This window comes from Diadema antillarum, unplaced genomic scaffold, assembly GCF_040938485.1.
Source record: "Diadema antillarum isolate AM-2024a unplaced genomic scaffold, OU_Dant_1.0 seq00001076_RagTag, whole genome shotgun sequence".
Lineage (NCBI taxonomy): Eukaryota > Metazoa > Echinodermata > Echinoidea > Diadematoida > Diadematidae > Diadema > Diadema antillarum.
In genome coordinates this window covers 807,620-831,435 of record NW_027271899.1, presented here as the reverse complement: position 1 = coordinate 831,435, position 23,816 = coordinate 807,620, and the positions used below count along the sequence as shown (strand labels likewise).

Here is a 23,816-nt window from a genome sequence, read left to right as displayed (position 1 = left end):
GACGAGGAACATAGGTATCATGATGACACTATGAATGTGCGATTTGTGTGTGTGTGTGTGTGTGTGTGTGTGTGTGTGTGCAGTTGACTAATTTTGCTGTCAGTCATACACTTTCCTCTGTAAAAAAAAACACAAACAAAAACAAACAAAAGCAACAACTACACAGCTACTTGTGTCAAGGTCTGGGTCATCTGAGTTTGGTCACCCTTTAGGGTCAACTTACTGGTTGAGGTAGCCTCATCCTCCGGACTGGACATGTCTTCCATCTGCTCCTCTTCGCCAAAGAAGAGTCTCTGGACGATGGCCTTGCGATACCATGCCTTGGGGAAGGCCAGCACCTCGGTCAGTCTCCGCATGTCATACCGGAAATTGGCCGTTCCAACGTCACACATGACTGAACAAGGAGAAAAAAAAGGGGAAAAAAAGCATATCATACGCAACCTCTTCACAATTAATAGAGAGGCATGTTTAGAGTAATCCAATTACATCATTCATTCATTCATTCATTCATTCATTCGATCATTCATTCATTCATTCGATCATTCATGCATTCATTCGATCATTCATGCATTCATTCGATCATTCATGCATTCATTCGATCATTCATGCATTCATTCCTTTTTATTGGTCTGTGCCAGACATAGAAATTTTGTTTCCATTGACATTACATTGTACCAACATAGTAATGACAATTCAAACATATCATGTTTACATATTCAAAAAGAATCAATAGGCAAGCACAATGTTTATGTTATGTATGTATAAAATGAATTTGATATATACATTCATTCCTGACACACTTATTTCAGATGAAGCCTACTCTATTTACCTACCCGAATCTGTTCCCACCTTCCCCTTTTTGCATGTCGCGTCCTCTCCACTGCATAGAGAATGACACTGTGCATTAGAATGTGACGTCCACAAATACTCACTAGAAAACTTGTTGAGCGTAGCGGGGGCTTTCTGACCCGTCACTGTGCTTGACATGGAGCTACTGTCTGTCCTTAGCGACGACGCATCAGCGGGTCTCCGCCCTTCCTCCCCGGCAACGAGAGTCTGGTCCGGGCCGGATGACGGTCGCAGCTTCTGCCGCTTTCGCGAGACGTTGACCCTAACGAAGGTGACCTCCAGCGAGAGGGCATCCTTGCGGGGATTGCCCGACGACAGCTTGGTGGGGTCGTCTTGATTTAGAGCTATGGTGGGGAAATATTTAAAGGTGATAACAACAATAGATCTCCCTGATGCTTTGATTCCAGAATATAACATTGCAATACAAGCTCTTCTGTAATACTGCCTATGAGCTTTAGATTACCACACCTATTCAACATAGGTGTCTCAAAATCTGTTATATTAGAAAGAAATATTTAGGAGAAACAATTTAGAAGAGAGAATTAGAATATCTTAGACAACCAATGATGAGCTACTCTTAACATAGCTTGCCTACCAGGTAGTAATTGTTTCCAATCTTTGTTCTTCTTTCTTTCCATTCCTCTTCTAGTAATAGATTTATACTATACCATTATCATCATAAGTACATGACTTGTATAATGGGTTTCCACTCAATTTAAACACAGTATTCTTGCATATAGCTTCAAGAAATCTTACTCTTCTATCCTAAAAGTCTCATGCAATCAAAACATATAACAAAAAGAATTCCTCTTTAACTTGTTATGTACATAAAACTTTAATCAAACAAGGCATTGTTTGCTAGGCAATGCACTGCCTTAGGCAAGCAAGCTTAGATAGGTTTGGGATAAATTTTGTTTAGAGCTTCCTGATTAGTATGCTTGCTCAAAACACTATGCTTTCAGCTGTAATGTGAGTTATATTGGTTATCCAAACTACTTCTGAGCATGATTAAGAGAGCCATAGTGAAGAGATCTCTTTGAAGAGCAGCAGGTTATAAACAAAATGTAAAAGAATTACAATCATATTGTTTCAGCTTTGTAATGCATTTATAACATTTTGACACAGCTGACCTTTCTTTACAGAATGTATTGACACATAGTTTTCCATGAAATATCAAGATTGAAATCCTTGGGGGGAACTCCCCATCGAATATGACATCTCATGTATTGTACATCATGAAATCCGTTTTCAACAAAATCTTTGGCTTGCATATCATACTGAGTTGTTTGGGAATGAAGTCATATGTGGGCTATGGATGCAGAAATAATAAGTTAAAATATTTGAAATTAAATTCCACACCATTTTTTTTTTTACTTAACTTTGTCAAACAGACTAAAAATCAGATGTCAAGAACCATGATAGAAACTTCATCAAAATCAAACATAGGGATAAAAAGTTAGGAATTTATAAAGTATAGTTGTTTTCACCAAAGACAAACAAATTGGAATATGATGTCAAATACATTATGTGTTTACACCCATTCATAAATATGTATATATTATTCCAATATCAGGTTCCAGCATAATAAGTAACCTCAATTCACATATTCTACATCAGACAACTTGCAAAGTAGTTTTCTAAGCTTCCTTAATTTCTTGCTGTATAGTCAGACATGCCTTGAAAACATGCAAAATAACACAAACATATGACATGACAAAAACAGAACATATCATGCAAAAAGCCAATACACTCGCGCATCATACACCATGCACATGAATACAACAGAAAGGTGTGACAGTAAAGAGAGTGGAGTTACATGTATTGTATGCATGGAATACGATAACAAAGTGTATGCACAGAAGGGCAACAGGAAGAATACATGGCTTGATGTGCCAATCAGACTTACCTTAATCAATCAATCAATCACTTTGCCAATCGATCAATGTTTGTCCGAACGAAAAGTGTTTAGCATGTCTTTTCATTTACTTTCACTGCAGAGCAAATCTTTTGATTTACTAGTGCTTTCTTCTCAGAGCATATGTATATATTTATTTCTTTTTCACAGCAAATCATTTTAATTTACTTTCTTTTTAAAGCAAACAGCTTTCATTAACTTACTTATTTCAGCACAAAACTCGCTCTGGATTAGAGTTGTTCACGCCAGTGTATGTGCTGTGCAAGTACCATGTTTGGCGTGTGACGGCATGCACAACTTGCCAGCATGTTACATTAGGGCTGAATAGGACATGCAAGCATGCATGCAGTGAAGCAGGGAGATGACATGGTGCGGGACGAATGGCTGAGAGAAGAGACACACAAGACTTACAGACATTGGGATCAACACCAGGGCTCTGCCCGTCACTAGCAACTGCACCCTCGTCACATGCCTTACCGGATGCCGCTGGGCCCTTCTTGCCAATGCCACCACCGGTGGTGGTGCCCATGCCGCCGCCGATGAGTTCCTCCACCACCTTGCCGCTGTCCCGCCGGAACTGACCGCCGTACGGGTGGAAGATGACCAGCGAGAAGTTGGAGAGAACGGCCGACAGGCTCATGTCCGCCTTGTTGGCCTCCTCCCGCCCCTCCTCCCCGGAGGCGTGCCGGTTACGGGACCGGTTGAAAGATAGCTTGGCAGCTATAATAAGATGAGAGGGATGTCCATGAATCAGTTTATGGAGGGAAGAGAACTGCATCTCAATGACATCCTCTTGTAAAACATCAAAAAGAACTTGTTTCTTCTTGGGGTCATCTTCACAAGAAGGAATTACAAATGTACACTTTATGCAAAACATGCATTATCTACTGCCTTATGATCAGGACCTCAAGCTTAGAAACATTTGATAAATTCCTCATGCAATGCCAGAAAGAACATCAATGTAGAAAACAAGATTCAACAAAAGAAAGAAGTGCCAAATACTTATTCAATGCACACAGAGATGATCCAGCTGTGAACACCAAAGTGAAATGAAAACGAACAGACAAACAACTCACCGTTGCTGTCATCCCTGGAGTCCTGAAGGTCGAGACCGCTCTGGCTGGCTGCGTCGGCCAGCTGCTTGCGGCCGCCCTTGGACGAGAAGGCAAACTCCACGCAGGGCAGCTGAAGTAGGCACTCCACCTTGGAGGCGGGCAGACAGCTGAGATGGACCAGGGAGGGGTCCATGCAGACATAGACCACCACGTCCACCGGGAACGTGGTGTAGTCCAGGGAGGAGGATGATACCAGGGAGTTTGCCGACGCCTCCAGATTGGTGGTGTTGTTGATGTCAAGGTTCTCTGTTGTCATTGTTGTGTGTTTTTAAGGGGTAAGGCGGAGAGGTAAAATGGGTATGGGAGGGAGGGAGGGGGCACGGATGAAAAATGATTGGTGGTAGGCTGAGATGGATGCAGTATCTAAAACTATCCTCCCCAACCTGTTGCCATGACAATGTGGTGGGTCATGAGCAAAGTCTATAGGGATTTAAAAATCCTGAAGGGCTCAGGTTTATATGTAAAGTCTTCCATCCAATGCTTAAACAACATCTCAAAATTACATTTACAATATGTTTGAAATGCATGCACAATGTAGTACAATATGAAACACAGTTTTGATATTCCTGTATCATCAACAACATTTCAAACATATCAGCAAAATACTTTCAAACTCTTCCTGGGTATGCATGGTGACTAGATGCATTTGCAACATCTTTAAGCAAACAGTGATATTTTGACTACACAAACGTGCTGAGCATGTTTAGAGACTCACTGGGTGCAAATTAGAGTGTAGTACTGAGAGTAAGAAAGGGAGCTTGAAAACCTTAATCTACCATTACCTGATGAGGGACTGGCCAGCATCATACCAATGTTGGCTGGTATCGTCTCCAGGGCTTGCTCCAGGAAGTCCAACAAACTGGTGGTCACCACAATTTCCTGAACATGGAAATCACAGATTGGAAAGCACCTTCTGAAATATGTAACACTCGAGTTAGCAGTAATATATTACTAAAATTTCTCCAAACACAGATTACTATCATTGAAGCAATATTTGGAGTTTACTACATGCTGTGATCTTGAAAACAATCTTTCTTTTCCTTTCTGTTGAAAGAGTGTATTAGCCTCTTGTAACACTGCAATGGCATATAAAATCAATCACACAGCATGCACACTGTACTAGTAAAGTAGAGGAGTAGGTCATAAAATCCCTCTGAAGATAACATACATATACACTACCCTTTGATGGAGTCAGTAGCCTTAAATTTTATTGAAATGATCACTTTTTCTTCCCATTTTTCTTCTTTCAAAAAAACTTTGTATACCTATTTCTTGCAACAATGAAATGACGTGTCAATTTACAAATCACAATCACCTCACCATTCCACTTCAAAAGATAGAATCTCAGCTTTATTCCGGAGAACCCCCCTCACTAACCTCTGCCGGAGTAAGAAGCCTCGCCCAGCAAAAGAGCGTACCCCTCCTGGTAGTACCGCCTTTCTTCTCCGTCCCTCCTCCCGCCCCGCCCTGTCCCGCCACTTCCCCGGTGGAGGACAGATTCTGTTGCCGTGGCGATGACTGGGCTGACACATTGGAAGGTGGATCGCTGGCAGGGTCTAGTTTTCCGTTTGATTCCGACTGGTATTGTACCTGGACATCCAAGGAACCAGCAAAAATGTGCGCATTAACGATGCATCAACAACAATATCACTGAAGCACACAAAATGACAAATTACGGTAAACATACATTCAGAGAAATAGTCTGAGTCTACCTTGACATCAACAGCCGGAAGATTGAAGAGGGCGAATCCCTGGGGAGAGGTCAGGACTGGGGGCAGTGTTCCTCCCTTCAGCTTCAGGCCTGTCGTGGAGTTGGAGGAAGCAGACGACAGCTGGGCGCGAACCCCTGGCTTGCGCGAGGGCGACGACTCGGTGGAATTCCACGGCCTGTGCACATCTGGTTTAGCGCTGTGTAGTGAACATCGACACAGAGAGCATCAAGACATAAATCAAGAAAGTTTTAACAAAGAATAGCATCACAGTGAATGTCAAAATGTTCCTACTGGAACAAAAAAAAAAGAGACTCCTATCATGGTATGATGTTTCCTGCAATACCAAGGCCATAACAAGCAGTTTTTGGTAACACATAATAATGACACCATCTACGGGTATTTCCAGGATACTTGCCTCCTTTAACAACTGGAAATAAAATGATCATCGTTAACACTACTCACAATCTGTTTTCTTTGGCCATGAAATGTTCACTACCTGAGCTACTCCTCTAAGCGATCAAAAGAATGTCTACCAGTGCTCCATTTCAACACCACCAAGAACCAAGAGGTGGTCTGGAGAGGTTGGTTACTTAGTACTTACAATCATCAGACCACATGATACAAAAAGCTGCTGCTAACCTCCTTATAGACCTTCAGAATTGTAAAGATCTCCAAGCTGTGGCATACAACCCTGGATACTCACCCAGGCAGGAGGTGGTCATTTTGGCCACTGGACGGCCCTGGCTGGTGGCAGTGGAGGGTCAGCTTGCCGCTGTCGATGAAGATGCTGACCTCTAGGTGGAGCTGCAGCTCGGGTTCGGGGGGAATGGACCGGGCGGGGGAGGCAGTGGTGCCCCCCTGGTCCTTGGCAGCACTGGTGCGGCTCAAGACCGCCGAGGATCCGGCACCATCCTTCCTAGCAAACCGGGTGTACATACTGCAGGTGGACAGGCAGGAGGGAGAAGGATTTAACATAGGACAGGACTGGAGTATGGACGGTCAAGATACAAATTCAAACATACATTTCACCAATAAAATTCCTCTCTTTCTTTTGCATCAGTTGAGAATTAGAAAGGCAAGAAGGGCACTTTTTAATTTGGCAAATTTCGCGATAGTCAAGAATTGCCACATTAAAATGCATGCAAAAGGTTCTTGTCTACACTATATACATTGAGTGCCAGTGGCAATTCATGAAAATTCACTCTGCGAAAAAGGCTGTCGGCTCCAATATCCGAAAATTTCCTGCCATGAATATTCCTGGTTTTGCATTAACTTTTTCCTTACCAGTAATCTACAAAAAGCTGGATACGTAAATGAAGATGTAAATCAGCATTCCGTTACTGAGTGGATCACTACACTCGGCAAACTAGTTGAGGTTTAGATTATCACTGACATCGGTTTGTATTGGAGACTACCAGGCACCAAGTTTGAAATCCTACCTCCCATCAACATCATCTGCACCGTAGGCGTGGCCACCGTTCTTCTCCTCCTCCTCCTCCTCTTCTTCCTCCTCTTCAGTGTCGCTGCCATCCAGCTGTCGTGTCATGGGGGTGGAGTGGAGGGTGAGTCTCCTGCGGATGACCTTCAGCGACTGCCTCATCTCTTCCTTCATGCGGGTGGGGTCCCCGATGGTGGCGTTGAGGTCCAGCGGAGTTTCGCCCCCCAGCCCCATCCCGCCCAGCCGGGACATGCCGCTGGCGCCCGACGGGCGCATGTCGGTGGCCCAGCCCATCGGGGATGGCTCGGGCGTGGTCGGCGACGGGGTGTGGAGGGGGAGCGCGAATGAGACGCGCGACGGCGGGTCGGGGTAGAGGGAGGGGCGACTGCCGGGCACCTTTGGAGTCTTGAGGGAGGCTGTGTCACTGAAGACTCCTTGCTGGTACTCGCCACGTATGGCCTCGTGTCTGTCGTAAGGTGTCATCGGGAATCTGGGACAACATAGAACAGTATTTTATGCCTCAATGCGTATCAACGCAACACCTAGCAGAACTTCTCATAAGCAAATAGGTGCCTCATACACAGTTGCCAGGATCTCTGTGCAAATGAATTTTGTTATCACTCAATGCTCAAAATTCTTTGACACACAAACAGGAAATCTAAGTGATAGCTATCAGTTTAACTTATTCAACCTGCTCCTCTGACACATCATGACACTGATCTGTAAAACAGTGACAAATCTCTTAAGAGCCAACAACAGGAGAGAATTACTGCTTTGTGCTGCTTTCTGATTGGCCACGAGACTTGTCAATGCAGTCTATCCACATTAATGAATCGCATTCTTAAATCTACAAACAATTTAAAAACGGAGTGTATTTCAAACTCACGTGGACTGCCTGATGTATGAAGAATGTCTTTCCTTCTGCGTACGACCCATGGTGGCACCATGTTCCTTGCTGGCCTTCTTGCGTGTCTTGTCTCGTCCCGATGCCTTGATTGACAATATCATAGAAGCAAGCAGTCTATGAAAGTAATCAACTCAATGAACACAGAAGTAGTACCTTCAGTAAACTTTATTCTGAATTATGCTTTTTACACAGGACTGGAAATAAATTCCAAAGAAACCAACGTTCAAACATGAGTACACTGATTTCCAATGTCTTCTTTACATTGTTACTCTATGAATGTTTTCAAAACAAAACAGAGCTACAATGTGTATGTATGAGAAGAACATGAAAATTGAATAATCAATCAATGACTTCAGAGACAGACCTCTGGATGAAAAGAATGATGCTATAAAATTGTGGAGATAATGACGAGCTCTGTGAAACAGGTAATCATAATTACCAACTTTCATCCTTAAGTCACGTCAGACATGCAAGGCATTTAACAGAATACTGTATACTATAAGCTGTTATTTTTGCGAGGGTTTAATTTTCGCAAATTTCGAAAATCACAGATGAACCGCGAATTAAACAAGTGAAAATGTCGCCATGCGCTAGGGTAATAGTGCACTTATGATAGCCTTGGTGTCACTTCGCAAAAACAACATCTCACAAAAATGTATGTGATCTTCTCAATCGCAAAAACATCTGTATGCAAAGATAACAGCCTGTAGAGTAGCTTACTCTGTAACTAATCTTAAAATCATTGATAACAAAATGTCATTAGAGAGCAGTTCATTTTGTGACCAACGTACCAAGTCCTGATAAACCTACCCTAATGGTCTGGCCTTTGAGCTTCTTCCTGATGTCTCTCCGGAAGTCCTTGAAGATGGCCGTCTCCATCCGCCTCAGCTTCTCCGCCTCCTCAGCGATGGTGCCACTCTTGGCACCAAGGGACCTGTACACCACAGAACAGGGGAAAGCATTACATTAACCCTTTCTGTGCCAGGGACTTTGGACAGTGTGCACAACACTATGGGGATTTCTGAGCCAATCAGCACTCAAAGCACGCCAGATTGTGGGGACGATGATGATTAGAACAGCAACACCTACAATTATAATTGATCATGCAGTGATACATCTGGCACTTGTATATCTCCTCAATCTTACTTTTGATTTACTTCACTATAGATATATTTATCTCATTAGACACTATACCATACAAGACTGTCTACATACACCACAGGACATTGCAAAAATCACAGAAGGGGTTTGAAAAAGCTTTTTCTTTGAGGTTGGTCTAAAACCATCGGCTCTCTGTTTCATTTCCATGTTGAAGGGGACAAGAGAACAGAAAAAAATGTGTGAATCTAAATGGGGCTGTTGGATTACACAAGTTACAATGAAATCTCCTTCCAGAAAGCACTCTTCCTCCCACAATTGCAGGATGAATTAATTCTAGTGAACATTGCCACAGTTAGCTAACAGTCAATCACATGTAAATGATTGTTTTGTTTGTAAGGTAACTGTTACTTCAGTAACTTTTCATAATTCCACTACAAAAGTGTCCTGCTCTTCATCTGCTATAAAGAATGTCAAAAGCTCATCACGTGAATGAGAGTAGGCACATGCAGGCATTCATGATTTTTCATTATTTCTGCAGTTCAATACATCAGGTTACACCCTCACATTGCATTGTGACTACGCAGCTGGATGGGTTTTATTGCCATTCACATTAAAGATGGGGAGACATTCACTTTCTTTAACCAAAAAGCACCAATTCACGTTTGAGAGGGACACCGCTGGCTGTGTATTACACCACAAACAGAAGCACCTCCACAGGTAAACTGACAGCGTTATAAATGACTGAAGCTTTCAATTCTTAATCGCAACTTTTTTTGTGCTGTTACAGTGTACATGGTACAGATGAAACAAATTGCTCACTGTAGGCACTGCCCAATGTTTCTGCCACTGATCACACACAATTTGAGAGTTACATGCAACAAACAAGGTCACGCAATGAAACAATGTAGAGCTAGTCTGGATATGTAGCAAACCAGATGTTGACCTAGTGGACATCTTTCAGATTACAATTTCCTGACAGACACTGAGACAGTTGAATTCCAGTCTTCATGAGGTCTGCAAAGACTGACCTGAGGTCGCTGACCACCTTGGCCTGTTCGTTGATCTCCTGCATGATGGCCTTGGATTTCCTCTTCTCGTCGTGGCGATTGATCTTCAGGGTCGTCGGCCTCTTCAACGGGGTCACTTCCTGTGTGAGGGCAAGAGGGCAGTTGAAACCTACATTAGCAACCTTCTGTTTCGAATGTTCACAGGATGCTTCATCATACGACATCCTGGCAAAATTCTGAAGGATGCTGGACTTCGTAAAAGCACAAGGAAAATGCTCTTATGCCTCGCGACAAACCTTTCAAGATTTGCTTATAACAACAGGCAGTTAGTTGTAAAAGGCAAAAGCACTTTATGCATTTTATAAAGTATTCCATAACCTGATATTCACATTTGCACCAAAATATGGACTACCTGTACAAATTAACCTGTTCATGCAATTGGTTTGTTCACTAAGCTATTCAAATTTTTCTTTTAACTTGAGGAAGTACTTAATATGCTTAAAATGAAGTTTACGCGCATGAGAGGTCAGCAAAGCCTAAGAAGAGCTTTGAAGCTTTCAGAAACAACCTCTCTTTAAATCACAGTATAAGATAGTAGAGTTTGTTTATTGACTAGTCTAAATATCAAAATCAACCAAATACAGTGATACACTTATCCATCTCCAAGAGACAGAAATCTGATGTCAAATTAAACATTCACCCTTACCTGATCTGACAGGGCATCCGCTGAGCTGACCTCTTGCTGTTCATTGACCGAGGTCAGGTCGGCAATGTCGTCGTCTGCCCCTGTGAGGGCAGTCAGCGTGTTTGCCAGGGCCGTCAGCTGGTTACCGATGGAGGGGTCAAACTGAACGTCGATACCCTCCATGCGCCACTTGAAGTTCAGCCTCCACTGTCCCACAGTCACCTGACGTAGATCTGATGATGGTCAAAGTGATGCAACAAGTGTGTGAAAAAAGACAAACACAACATTTTTTTTTTCCATCTCCGTGTCATTTCTGAATTGTGCATTTATGGAATACTGTAAACACCACACCTTGCATGGTATATTAAGTTCTTTTTAAAGGTAAGTGCAAAATGAACTAAACACAATTTAACTACTCTCTGTATCAAACATAGAAGATAAATTGTTGACAAGATAAGAAATCAGCAATTTTGCTCCTTGAAAAGGGTTTAGCAAATACCGCTTAACCAATGATTGGGGCTTGCAATTTTAAGCACCTGCAAAATCATCATCCAAATCGCAATACATAGAGATATCTTTTCTGGAGAATATATGGCCTATAGGTAGGTCATTACTCTGAAATATGGTAATCTAAAAGACAAAGTTTTTTTTTATGTAAGTTTTCAGTTTTAAGGAGAAAAAGGGAGACATCCATCATTACAGGTGATAGCTATATCTTTTTTGCATGGTTCATGAAGTTACTTGAATGATGTCCATTAGAAATGCTTAAAAAATAAACTGACAAGCAAACATTCATTGCAAAGAGACGTGAAGATTTGGTCAAACAAACTTTCAGAATAAAGTGACTTATATCATCTCAACACAGTGCTAAAAACGTATAAAAGTTCAAAACTACCACAGAATTTAAAAATCAATCTGAAATAGTATTTACTGATCGAGACAGGCTATGACAAACCTTTACCTTGATTGCTTTTTGCACTGGAACACACCTCATAGGTCCCTTGTGGAATGACACCTACGACAGAAATATATAGTGAAAATGAATATTTTACAAATTAATGGGCAAACAGAATATTTCTCTTTCCTATGTACATATGATATAATGAAAACTTCTGGTACATCATTCCCTTTAACAAAGCAATACAAGCATATAGGGCTATCCCTGTTGAGGCAATACATTGTCAGGGAGAGCCCTACTGTGGCATTTACAGATATTGTTGATAAAGGTGAAGTCCTACATGATAGCTGTAGTTTACTTGCAATGATAGTAGCAACATTATCAACAGGCAAATGTGTAAGCTCACTGAATGTCGCAAAACTATGACCTGCAGTTGTCACTCTTGTAAGAAAGTTACAATGTTTCTTCAGTATCTACTGAGAAATGGAGGTCTGGAATTTACAAGTCAAAACATTAAAGGCAAAGATTTAAAGGCAAGAAAAAAGAAAAAAATGGGTAAACTGAGGAAGAAAGGGAAAGAACAGATTAACAGATTCCAATAACAGGGGATGGAAAAAGAAATGAAATGGAAAAGAGGGCCTGAAATACATCTGTGACATGAAACTCCTTTGTATATGAAAATGCCTCACATGAGTTCATGATGTTCTCATAGGACGACGGACGCCAGTCATCCATGGCCATCTGGAAGTCTTCGGTGAGGCGGAGGCAGATGGTGTGGAAGGAGCCGCGGGTGACCAGAGAGCTGCTGTAGCAGGCACTGATAAGGGAGCTCTCCAGGGTAAGGACCAGGGCGGAGTGACACTCAACGTCGGCCCGCGCCATGCTCACCCCTTGGTTCTGCTGTCATTGCAATGGCACAAATACGTACATATACATTGATATGTCACTCAAATCTTAATGTCTGGTGGGATATGAAAATCGTGAATATTTAGACGAGTCTTCTAGAAACTTTCTGTCTTTTCTTAATATCACATATGAATGCATGGCATGATTTTGTTTCTTTAACCATTCAGGTGTGGAGCCTTTTCCTACTTTTTCTTCTCCATACAATGCTTGGCAGCACTGCCTGTATGTATATTTATATTAATGGGTGCAGCCTTGTTTTCTTTTTTTTTTCTCAATATCATGTTTGGCAGCACTGCATGATTTGCTGTAACTTGCTTTCTTTCTTCAAAATAATGCCCAACAGCACTGATTTATTCTAATGCTATGTTTAATTAGCACTGCATGATTTGTTTAAATATAACTTTATTTCTTTCTCAATATCATGTTCAGTAGAACTACATGATTCCTTTGACATACATCTGTACATTCCTAATATCATGTTTCATAGCACTGTATGATTTGTTTTAACGTTCCTTACTTCTTTCTTCACAATATTATAATTGACAGTACTGCATTAAACATTATTTTCTTTTTTTATCATCACCTGTGGTAGCTCTGCATGATTTTCTTTTTTTTTTAAATTCTATTATGGAAGAAAGGAGAATCCCTACATAAATTCTCATGTGTGACTGTCACCAGAAGAAAAACTCACCTGCATTGAAGGAAGAATAGGGATGCAGATCCCCATCTCTGTCACTGTCAGCTGTAGGAACAGGGTGGAGTCCGGGCCCTCCTGGGTCCCAATCAGGGGCAGGGCCGGTACCTCCATGGTCCCCGTGACCACGCCCAGCTGCTGGGTGTCGTCCTGGGCCATTGTCTGCCACTGCTCCACCCACTGGTCGTAGGAGGACTTGTAGCTCAACCACAGCAGCACAGCTGACCATGAGTGTAACCAAAAAAAAAAATATTGCTCATATTCTTGTTGGGAGACTATCTTGCAATGTTTGCTAAAAGATATAGCATAGTCACTCAATCTCAATATTATAGAACATGTTTTACTACCAAGCAAGTCTCAAATTTCCAAAGGGGTCAGGTTTTTATGTCATGTTTGTTATACCTTTTAGTGCTGGCAACATCAATGTACCTACAAGATCCTGAATAGGCTGCAGTTGTCTTCACTCATGTGGTTATGAGTTCTGAGTGCACAGCTCACTTACATTCTCTTTATACCAACTTACAAAGATGAATGTTTCCTTTCAATTTTGAACAAATGTATTTGCATCATCAGCAATTCCTTGCATCAATTTTTCTGTTACAGTATTCCAATACTAATGCAGTTTCGAATTCAAGTCATTGTTGCCTTTGAACACAAGCATCTAAATAATACAAACTAATTTGAGGTGATGCGAAAAAGAAGATTAAGGATAATAGTAACCATATTTTCAATTTCCAGGCCATGACGAAATAGAATGAACGTTCAACTTCAGAGCTTCCTGGGATTATGAGGCATGCATCCTTGAGCTACGTACCTCTGTCAGCTGCACTGGACTGCACAAATAGCATGGGTCTGTTTAGAGTGATGAGGAGGGTGTCTTTACCTTCTTTCATATCCCCTGATGTATCCTGTTTAAAAAGATTAAAAATGTAAACATGACATATAAATCTAATGTGAAAATTTCATAAATTTTCTTATCATCATACTCATCTTTGACCATGATGCATAAATTCTGTGTATGTGTCAAAAATCACTATCAGAGGTCAATGAGAAAAGTTTCTGGGGCCCCTGTATGACATGTGTGCCTTGTTTGTTGTGTATGTGTGCGTGTGCATGGGTAGACACAGTAACACAAGCTCATCAACACAGTTCATGTGTTCTGAATCATGCACTGTTAATATGACGATCATGATTCCAAAGCTAGCTGGTACGTGCTCACTACTTTTCTGCATCCTGATAGCAATAAATGATGCAGCACAAAGTGCACGTAAACACAGACTGACAGCTGGTATATGCCATCTGACTTAAGAGTATAAGCATCTCTAAAATTTGATGTTGCTGCCATACATATCAGCCTGTTGGATTTGTTCAAATCAAATTCATGTAATGCAACACATTCACATTGTGAAATGCAGATGGATTATTGTGCATCAGAAGAAAATACATAACCATAACAGTGACAAACTTCCTCAATACTCTTTGAGTTCAGATATCTACTGTAAAAGTGGATAATTTTGCGCTCTACCGGGTAAGATGAATTTCGCATGTTTTTAATTCCGCGGACACAGGACATCAAGTAATGGACAATATGGCATGCAAAAATACTCGCGTGTTTTTATTTTCGCACTAGTTCTGGTTGCGCAAAATGCACAAAAATTCCCACACCGCAAAAAATTTCCACTTTTACAGTATACTGACTGATGTACATTCAATGAGTAAGCCTCACTAACTTTGACAACAATTCACGGGTTACTGATGAAAAGTACTGTACATGCCATACATTTAGTGAGTCCGATTTTTTTTTCTTCAAATCGGGACTTCCAAATAATTTCGCGCAGTGGTTAATTTTGCAATCGTGGAGTACAGCAATAAAGAGAGAAATGCACGCGCATTCATCGCAATTATATTGCATGTCAGGATCAGAGTCTATATATTTGCGTGTTGTGAAATTCATGAATAGTATTCGACTAACGATATTTGCAAAAATAAAGACCCCGCAAAATATATGCCGTATACAGAATAATGTGCAACTCAAAAAGGGAAAAGCTTACCTTGACCGTGTTTCTGAGTCCTATCTTGGTCTTGAAGTAGGCCAATTCATGGAACTCTGGGTCGGCTTCAATGAAGACTGGGTTCTTGACTAGGGTGCCGAGGCTGAGGTTGAACTCGATGAGGGCCTTGGCAAACATCCGCATCCCGCTACCCGGGATGACTGCAGACCATAGCAATAAAGAGGTCAAAAGTCACTCTCTCTAGACATTCTTGTGTTGGCTGGCACACACGCAAGCTTTATTTGGAAACACCGACTTGCAAGTTGTGAGTAATGTGTCCCTACGTAAATGTGCTTACAGCTTAAAAGTACAACATAATTGATTTACATGACAGCTAAAACAGACACAACATGTTAGAAGAAAGCTATCATATGCTTGTGCAAGTGGAGTTTTAAAAGCTTCACCCAAGAGCATGTCTTTCCAACATTTTGGAAATTTGATGATATTCTACAGCTAGCTGCTATTCATACATTGTAGCTGATACAGAAAACTTGGGGCTTGAATAGGAGAAACTTTCAATCAACTGTGATGATCACATGAATAATGGTATATCTCACTAATATGACTTATATTCACTCTTCCGGAGTAGTTATTTGAAACAACTGGAAAAGGGTGAAAGATGAGCATTCTAGTCCTCTCTATCAATCTTGCAATGCAGAGTTGCTTTGAGGTGTCCTACATGACAAGTGTCCTTTAAAATGCACCTCAACTTACACCTTCAAGACCAAGCATAGGACCACAAAGTTATATGTTCAGGGGGGTGTTTCACAGAGAACTAAAGTCATCAATCTTAAGAATTAAGATCAAAATGGTATGCCATTGGTTTCTCTGTTCAGTTTTACTTAATGTTGACAGAATCCACTTCAAACTGTTATCAAAATTTACAGGAAATTCCTCTGTCCCATACTTCATTTTGTATATTAATGGCTGCTGGCAAAAGTCTCCAAACATTTTGTTTTCATTTGGAAGTTAGAATATCATAGAAGACACACATGGCATGTATACAATAATTCTAAGTTGATCTCAACTTTTAAGATTGACTTAAAGTCTTTGAGAAACAGAAACTCTCCTGGATAACATGCTTACCCTCCTCCTCTCCATCCACCCCGTCCTCAGTCTGTGGCTGAGGTCTGTTGGAGAACTCCAGTTCCACCACCCCGGTCTCAAACCTCACTGCACTGGCTGTGGGACTGGTGGCTGTCACTTGGATGCCCTGTTTCAAACACAAAGTTCAAAATAATGAATGATATCATGACAGTATCTACCGAGTACGGCCGTCTTCAGTTTTAAAATTGTTCTCCGTGAGGACCTTGCCATTGTTATAACCAGCATCCCAGGACTGCACGCTGCATATTTCTTATCGACAATAGAAATACAGACGTAAGATATAATAAGACAAGTGGAGAGCACACTGTGTAAAAGAAATACAGCAGATATGGAAGCATGAATTAGCCGTCAAAGAAAGTGACATTTGATGTCTAACACACTATTTCATACATATGTCTTACCTCAAGCCTGACTTGCATGCTGTAGGTGATTCGGTCAGGTGTTGGCGTTGAGGGCGCTAACTTGGTCTTGGAGGACTCCGACACTGGCCAGTGTGTCTGCTGGATCCCCCTCACCATGTTATTCAGCTCCTGTGGGGGGGGGGGGGAAATACAGCATTGATAACATATAGGAAAAAGAAGCTTCTATAAGGCTGTGCAGGGAGTCTGGCATACACTGTGTAATGCTGAATTCTCTGTTCAACTCTTTTGAATTACAACCTCTGTGGCTCTCAGATGGATATCTTCATATTCACTTTTGCCTTGCCTTCAACTGGGAAGATAGTGGGTTGTAGCAACTTGTAATCACAATGTCATTTTCTGCCTGAAAGTCTTAATCCTGTTGAACGATGTAATCAATTTGCATCCATGCTCTGTTATAGTAACTTGCTAAGTGCTTTCAATAGCATTTCATCGAATTCTCCTAAAAAGCTGGACCACATGGCGAGATACAAACTAGGAAATTTGTTCACAAGCCAGCTGATGACTTGAAAGGCAATGACATTATCATGTCATCTAATTTACATAAATGATTGTGATTCACATGAAAAAGGGACATTTACCATTCCATAACTTCCCTATTGTTGTCTTTTCATTGGTATGTTTGATTGATTTCAGTCTTTATAACTCAGGTCAACAAGATCACACAGTAATCCCCTTCCTTAAAAACAAGTTTCGGTATATCTGTGGGAATTATGAAACAGAGTACTTCAGGCATTAAATTCTTATCTATCAAGTTTTTATAAAGTGCGATTAGGGAGCTTTAGCTCTGCGAGGCGACTGTTAATAGGAAAAAAAAATGTTCTGTGCATGCGCAAGACCGCTTATCAAAATCAATCTCATGTTGCTCGAGTTCTTGTGATGGTTCTGGGCCATTTTAGCGTTCGCTCAAATTTACAACACAAAGAGCCACTTGATGAGAGCAATTTCACACGCAATGAATGACATACGGGGGCACTGTGTAGGCTGCATCTTCACGAAATCTAAAGCTACTTTGTAACATGATGCAGAAAAGAGAACAGTCAATGCAAACGTCTTAATGTCTGCATCACATATCTAAAGCTTGCTCATATCTTGTTCAAGAGAGATGTGAAGACTAGTCCCTCCATGTCTTTTTTTTTTCTTTTTTTTTTTTGGGGGGGTTCTTTTCTGCTGCATCTGACTTTGATTGCCATCCTCCACCTCACCTTGAGGATGACCTTCTGCACGGTGATGAGATGGTTGATGAGGTCGGGAGACAGAGTGTGCTGGAAGGCCTGGATCTCCACCGCCGTCTCCATGAGGTTGTTGGGGCCGGCTGCCCTCGAGCTCGCCGTGGTGGTGGTGGTGGAGCTGCTCTCGTTTTGGGCGTCGCAGGGACCGTACCGCCCCTTCACGTGGATCCCGGGAAAGGAGATCTTGGCCGGTGAGCCAAACTCCGCTGATGGCACCTGTCACACAAGGAATCAAAATGCTTGACAGTAATCTGGAATGGCTTCCAAAGATGAGACTTGCCCTTAATGCTTGTCATTAATTAATAGCATCACCTGCGGATAAAGTCCCTGAGATTAGATAATTACTTTGTCTGTGCACAATATTCAGTCCAAGCACACTTTGCTTGTTTAAATGGAATTCTCTATCAAATCATCTCTTCTTAAGTAACATAACCTGCATCAATCTGTCTTCCCTGAATCAAAATTGCAATGGCTTTGAATTGCCTACTGCAATTTCTGATATCATGTCTGGGTTGCCCCCCCCCCCCAAAAAAAAAAAAAAAACACAAAACAAAAACAAAAACAAAAACAAAAACAAACACACAAACACAGAAAAGATCACATCTAGTTTCCCTTCAATATAGTAATGATGGTAATTGTGCCCTATCATGGCCTGATGTGTTCAGCAGAAAATATTTGACAGAGATCTCATCCCAACAAAAAAAAGAATGAAAATCATTATATGAAATTTGTGACAGAGCTGACTGTCCACCCGCAATGAGCAGAGTTGCTGGAACTCCTTCACATGACATGTGTAGCAAGAGCTGACTTGCTATTCATCAATTGGCAAAGTTAAATCAGCAAATTGCAAGGTTCCGAGTGCAGATAAAGGCCATACCAACCATGATACCACCTACACTGTATATAGAGCACTAATGAAATGATGAAACTCATAAAAAGTACCATTCCAAGTGGTTCAGCTTATATCCATGGATTTATTTTTTCCTAATGTTGATAAAAGATGTATGCTTTCAAGATCTTAAGAGATAAGAGGAAAAAACAAATCTGCTCAAAGATCAGTTTCAGACTTTCAGACATGCTGTCTGAGACCAAACTAAAAGAAAATGATAATCAGATTTTGAAAAAAAGAAAACCAAAGAAATAAATGAAAAATCACATAGGGTAAGAGTTTTGGTGTAAGTTTTTCACATATAAATACAGTGCTGTTCATAAAACAAAATAACAAATATTGATGGTGAACACTGTCAATGAAGAAAATCAGGTGACAGCTACTAACAGTATGTATATTTCTTTGTACAACAGTCTATCTACATGAATCTATCTACTTATCATAATATAAATCTATCTATATATCTATCTACACGTGTATGTGTTTATATGTTTATCTACTTTTCTGTATCTATTCACCGGTTTATCTATCTTCTTTTTCATCTCTTCTGAGTATAGCCAAGATCCCCAGTGCATGTACCGACAAAAGCCATCTCTGCTATTAAACTACTTATATGCAGATTCATCTTGATCATGAAGCTCCCAATAGTCAGGTTCACACGACATTTCTAATCTTTAAGATTAACTCAAAGTTAAAATTCTAATGATTAGATTGTAGTTTAGCACAATGTGGATGCACTTTTAGAAGGTTTGCAATTTTAAAGATAGGTCAATGATCAGAACCACAAGACATCTCAGTGTGTAAGCTTCATCCCTGAGACATTGGCGGGTCCCTATCAATAGTTTAGTGCCATGTGCACATGACAATCAACTACAATTGTAATTTGAAATCCAGCATGACCACTATTCCCTCATAGTTTTAGCTCCTGGGTCAACCTCCAGTGCGTGTTGTATGCTAATTTATCATCGCACATAACTTGCCTTATCACCAGTGCTTCATTTACGTATTTCTTCTGGTTCTGTGTTTTAATCATCCTCTAGGACTCTTGCTCGAAAGTTTTCAGATAATCCTAAAGATTAGGTGTTGTGTTGAGATGCGTAGCAGCCGAAAACTAAAAGCTTTTCATCCCAGTATAAAACTTCAAGTTAATCTTAGAGATAAGAAACCTTGTGTGAACCTCACTCATGAATTGAGCTTTGTGTAGATCAGGGTATACATGTACGGTGTGTGACGAGTATGCTGGGCTGGCCATGTGCCACCACATTTCAACTTCCCACATAGTTCCATTAGGAGAGTGCAGAGCGATACATTTGACAGCAGTGGCATTTATGATAGGATCTTTACCTTTAGAATGATTCTCTGCGCTTTAGAACATATCTTGCCACCCTGAATTGATGGACAACATATTTTGAGATTTGCTTCACTCCAAAAACAAACAATGTCGGGCTCATCTGCAAACTGAAGCAAAACTAATTTGGTGCCTCTACACAATCCAAAAGATATTCGTCCAAATTGAGGAAGTCGACAGACCTCAGATTGGACCACAGGTGGTTCCAACACAAAAACTACCATGATGATGAACATCTTCTGTACTATTCACAAATATCTTTTTTTTTTCCCTCCAAGTATGTCCCCTCACTCCTTTCAAACTTCCGGAGATCAATGACGCAAGTAGGATACTTTCACTTTCATTTCATACATTTGAATAATAAATACTGTGCATAATTATGTAACAGCAGAATTTCTTTCCTTTCCATTTTCTCTAAATGATCAACTTTTGAGTAAATATTTGCTGTAGGCTGGATGTATACAAAACAAGTTTAGCATAATTACTCACCATAGCAGCTGAATTGCAAATTCTACAAAATACATGTTAGTCTATACATTAACACTGACATGAGTATGTCATCGTAACGGGATAACGGAGACATGCATTTTGCAACCCCTGTTTGTCATTATCTGCCAGACTAGTAGGGCAGATATGTAACAAAATTTGGTCGAGATGCTCACATCCGGCGGAAAGTATGAATTCCAATATGGCTGCCATCACAAAACAAATCTAAAGATCCCTATCTTCAGTTCTGAATGACCTGTGGCACCAAAATTTGGTACACATGAGCGTTTTGACATATTGAATCTGATGACAGATTGATTTGAAGTGTCTGACAAACATCGAATGGCCGCCATTTTGAATTCCAATATGGCCGCCTCGACGAAATATTCAAAATCCCTATCTCGATTTCTAAGTGGTGAGTGACGCTGAAATTAGGTGTAAACAAGTATTTTAACATACTGAGTTAAAATATTAACTAATGTGATGTGTCTGACAAACGCGATGCCTGCTATTTTGAATTCCAATGTGGCTACAAAGACAAACACCATGACTAACATTCACGGGCATGTCAAAAAGTGCAGCAAAAAGGAAGCATAATGCACCTTTCACTGACATCACAATGTAAATACAGCAGCGCGCACTCGATCAGTTACAAACGCGGGCTCAATCAGGTAGCCTAATTTACAAACCCGAGATAGAGATTTCAACACTCCAACATGGCAACTTTGTATAAAAATTCAAATTGGCTGCCATGCAGCTTGTCAGACAAATCAAATTTAAGTCTCTTATTGAAGTCATCATATCACCATGCTTTTATGTATCAAATTCCAATGGTTTATAGTCATTCAGAACTGAAGATAGGGATCGTTGATGGCAGCCATATTGGAATTCAAAATGGCGGCCCACCCCGTGGCCAGATCTCTTGGATCCGGCAATTATTGAAATCAGCGCCCCAAAATACCTCTATCTGCAAAATTTCATACTTTCTGCCGGATGTGAGCATCTTTTTCACATATCTGCCCCACTAGACTGGGTCAAGCCCATAAAGTGTCACGAGCCACTGATTAGAGTCATCTCCATACCTGGTAGGATATATTTCACTTCATGTCAACTATACGCACCTGGGCACTGCTGATATCATCAGCATTTCATAGACTAAGAGCTGACTTCTCACCATTTGAAATGGTGTACTGATAACAATATCATTGCAGTCAAAGACCAAATTGAGACAAGTCAGCATCAAATTAATGAAAAAAAATGCTTATAATCATGTTCACATCTAGCATGTATGTTTGATGTTGGGCAGTACTACAGCTGGGTAAAACTGGTAAATAAACAAACCTTCCCAGACCGTACTTGTTACAAGAATGTAAAGTAGATTAGAACACGTAAAGTAAATTAGAACATGTCTTTAACGACTGATTTTTAAAAAAAAGGAATTGAAGTAAGATACCACTCAAAATACAAATCTGAATTAGGATAGCACTTACTGTAGAGATGAATTTGAAGGAATGTTCAGCGATATCAGCTGCAAACGTTCCCTCCTCACTCCATGAGATTGTGCCTGATGTGTTGTCAATCTGCAAGAAGAAATTCAAAGAATTTCCAAGCATAAGGTGACATCAGGAAATCATTCTTCACACCTCACCATTACCATCAATCTATCAAGGAGGACTTCTTCTGTAAGTTTCCTTGTACAGCGCAATCAACTTAATTTTTTCCCTTCATTCCACTCGTCATATATGGTGATTTACTTTGCACAAATGAAAAGCAGTGATGCAGTTTCCAGCAAGAATGTTGATTTTCATTATAACATTGGAAGACAAAGAACAAAACAAGTCTTGAGAGTAACCCATGGCCTAATACCAGAGATGTTTTCGAAAGCTCTTACGGTGTACTGGGCTTGAAGCTGTGGGAGAACAGATGCCTGTAGAATGACTGCCTTTACTCTGGTCACTCCATTCAGTGTCCAGCTGGCCTCAGCACGGTCCGGGGGCCAGGTCTCATCCATCCGACTCCCCGTCAGGCTTGGCTTTGATGGTGCTGCTGCAATCAAGGGCTCCTCTTGAGTTGGTCTACAACAATGCATGTTATGTTGGTGATTATAAAGACATTTCCTCACATACAGTATGTTAACAAAAAAAAATTAAAATCAGATTTTTGCACTGATAACTATCAATATGATTAAACTGTCTAAATGCTACTTCAGGGTCTTAACATAAAACATCTTAGCTTTATTTTGCAGAAAACTCCATTCAATTTGTTTAAGTGGTTACAGAGAAATGAGGATTGCTGTGGAGCATGTCATAAGTCTAATTCTTCCAAGTTTAGCACTTGGATGCTCTTAGAACTGCATAATGTGTGAGCAAAATGGACAGAACTTGGAGGGAAGGGATTCCTGACATGCTCTACAAAATTATTCCTTTCTCTTTGACCACTGAAGCAAATCGGATGGGGTTTTCTGTAAGATGTAGGTAATAAGTTATAGTTCATACCCTGAAATTGTATTTGGATTGATTCACTATTTTTAAAGTTATCATTGCAAAGGTTCCTGTTGAAATTTTTTTGGGGACATACAGTAGAGACAATTGAGACAAATGGTGTGAAATATGCCAGAGCTACATTGTTATCAGCTTATACTGCTCTACGAGAAGTGAGAGGATTGTTCACACTATACCACACTTTTGGCGAGAGCCCAGCGCTCTGGCAGTCACATTTTAGGCCTGTGTGAATTCAATGTACAAGAAACTTGCCATGTAGCAAGAAGGTGCTTGCAATACATTCTAGATCATTTTTGCTTTTGGTGATCTTGGCCACTCAATCTGTAAGAAATTTGAAAAGAAAAATTAACTGACATGTGCAGCCCTTTTCAATTCTGCAATCCTGTGTATTTTCTACTTCACTTACAGAATTCTACAAGTACATCACAGCAATTCTTTATTCATTTATTTATTTTTTTTGCTCCAGCCCCAGTCTTGAGCAAAGGAAGAAGGGGCATTTCGCTGATCCTCAATATACTCTGGACAAGACCTAGTTTTGTATGCGCGTAAACTATGT

At 40.7% G+C, this 23,816-nt stretch overlaps 1 protein-coding gene across 1 annotated transcript in view; it reads right to left on the bottom strand.

The window, feature by feature from the left end:
- Positions 1-23,816, bottom strand: part of LOC139743416 (bridge-like lipid transfer protein family member 1) — a 75,776-nt gene that overhangs the window by 14,060 nt on the left and 37,900 nt on the right. The window contains exons 30-52 of the mRNA XM_071653901.1: positions 22,651-22,834; positions 22,250-22,339; positions 18,010-18,252; positions 16,787-16,915; positions 16,365-16,491; positions 15,279-15,439; positions 14,042-14,135; positions 13,225-13,448; positions 12,317-12,527; positions 11,685-11,744; positions 10,751-10,962; positions 10,066-10,184; positions 8,747-8,870; positions 7,916-8,019; positions 7,031-7,519; positions 6,295-6,528; positions 5,592-5,787; positions 5,257-5,469; positions 4,662-4,758; positions 3,841-4,125; positions 3,275-3,484; positions 933-1,181; positions 224-394 (exon numbers count right to left, since the gene is read on the bottom strand). Coding sequence (XP_071510002.1) covers positions 224-394; positions 933-1,181; positions 3,275-3,484; positions 3,841-4,125; positions 4,662-4,758; positions 5,257-5,469; positions 5,592-5,787; positions 6,295-6,528; positions 7,031-7,519; positions 7,916-8,019; positions 8,747-8,870; positions 10,066-10,184; positions 10,751-10,962; positions 11,685-11,744; positions 12,317-12,527; positions 13,225-13,448; positions 14,042-14,135; positions 15,279-15,439; positions 16,365-16,491; positions 16,787-16,915; positions 18,010-18,252; positions 22,250-22,339; positions 22,651-22,834 — 4,226 coding nt within the window. The remainder of the gene's footprint in view (positions 1-223; positions 395-932; positions 1,182-3,274; positions 3,485-3,840; positions 4,126-4,661; positions 4,759-5,256; positions 5,470-5,591; positions 5,788-6,294; positions 6,529-7,030; positions 7,520-7,915; positions 8,020-8,746; positions 8,871-10,065; positions 10,185-10,750; positions 10,963-11,684; positions 11,745-12,316; positions 12,528-13,224; positions 13,449-14,041; positions 14,136-15,278; positions 15,440-16,364; positions 16,492-16,786; positions 16,916-18,009; positions 18,253-22,249; positions 22,340-22,650; positions 22,835-23,816) is intronic.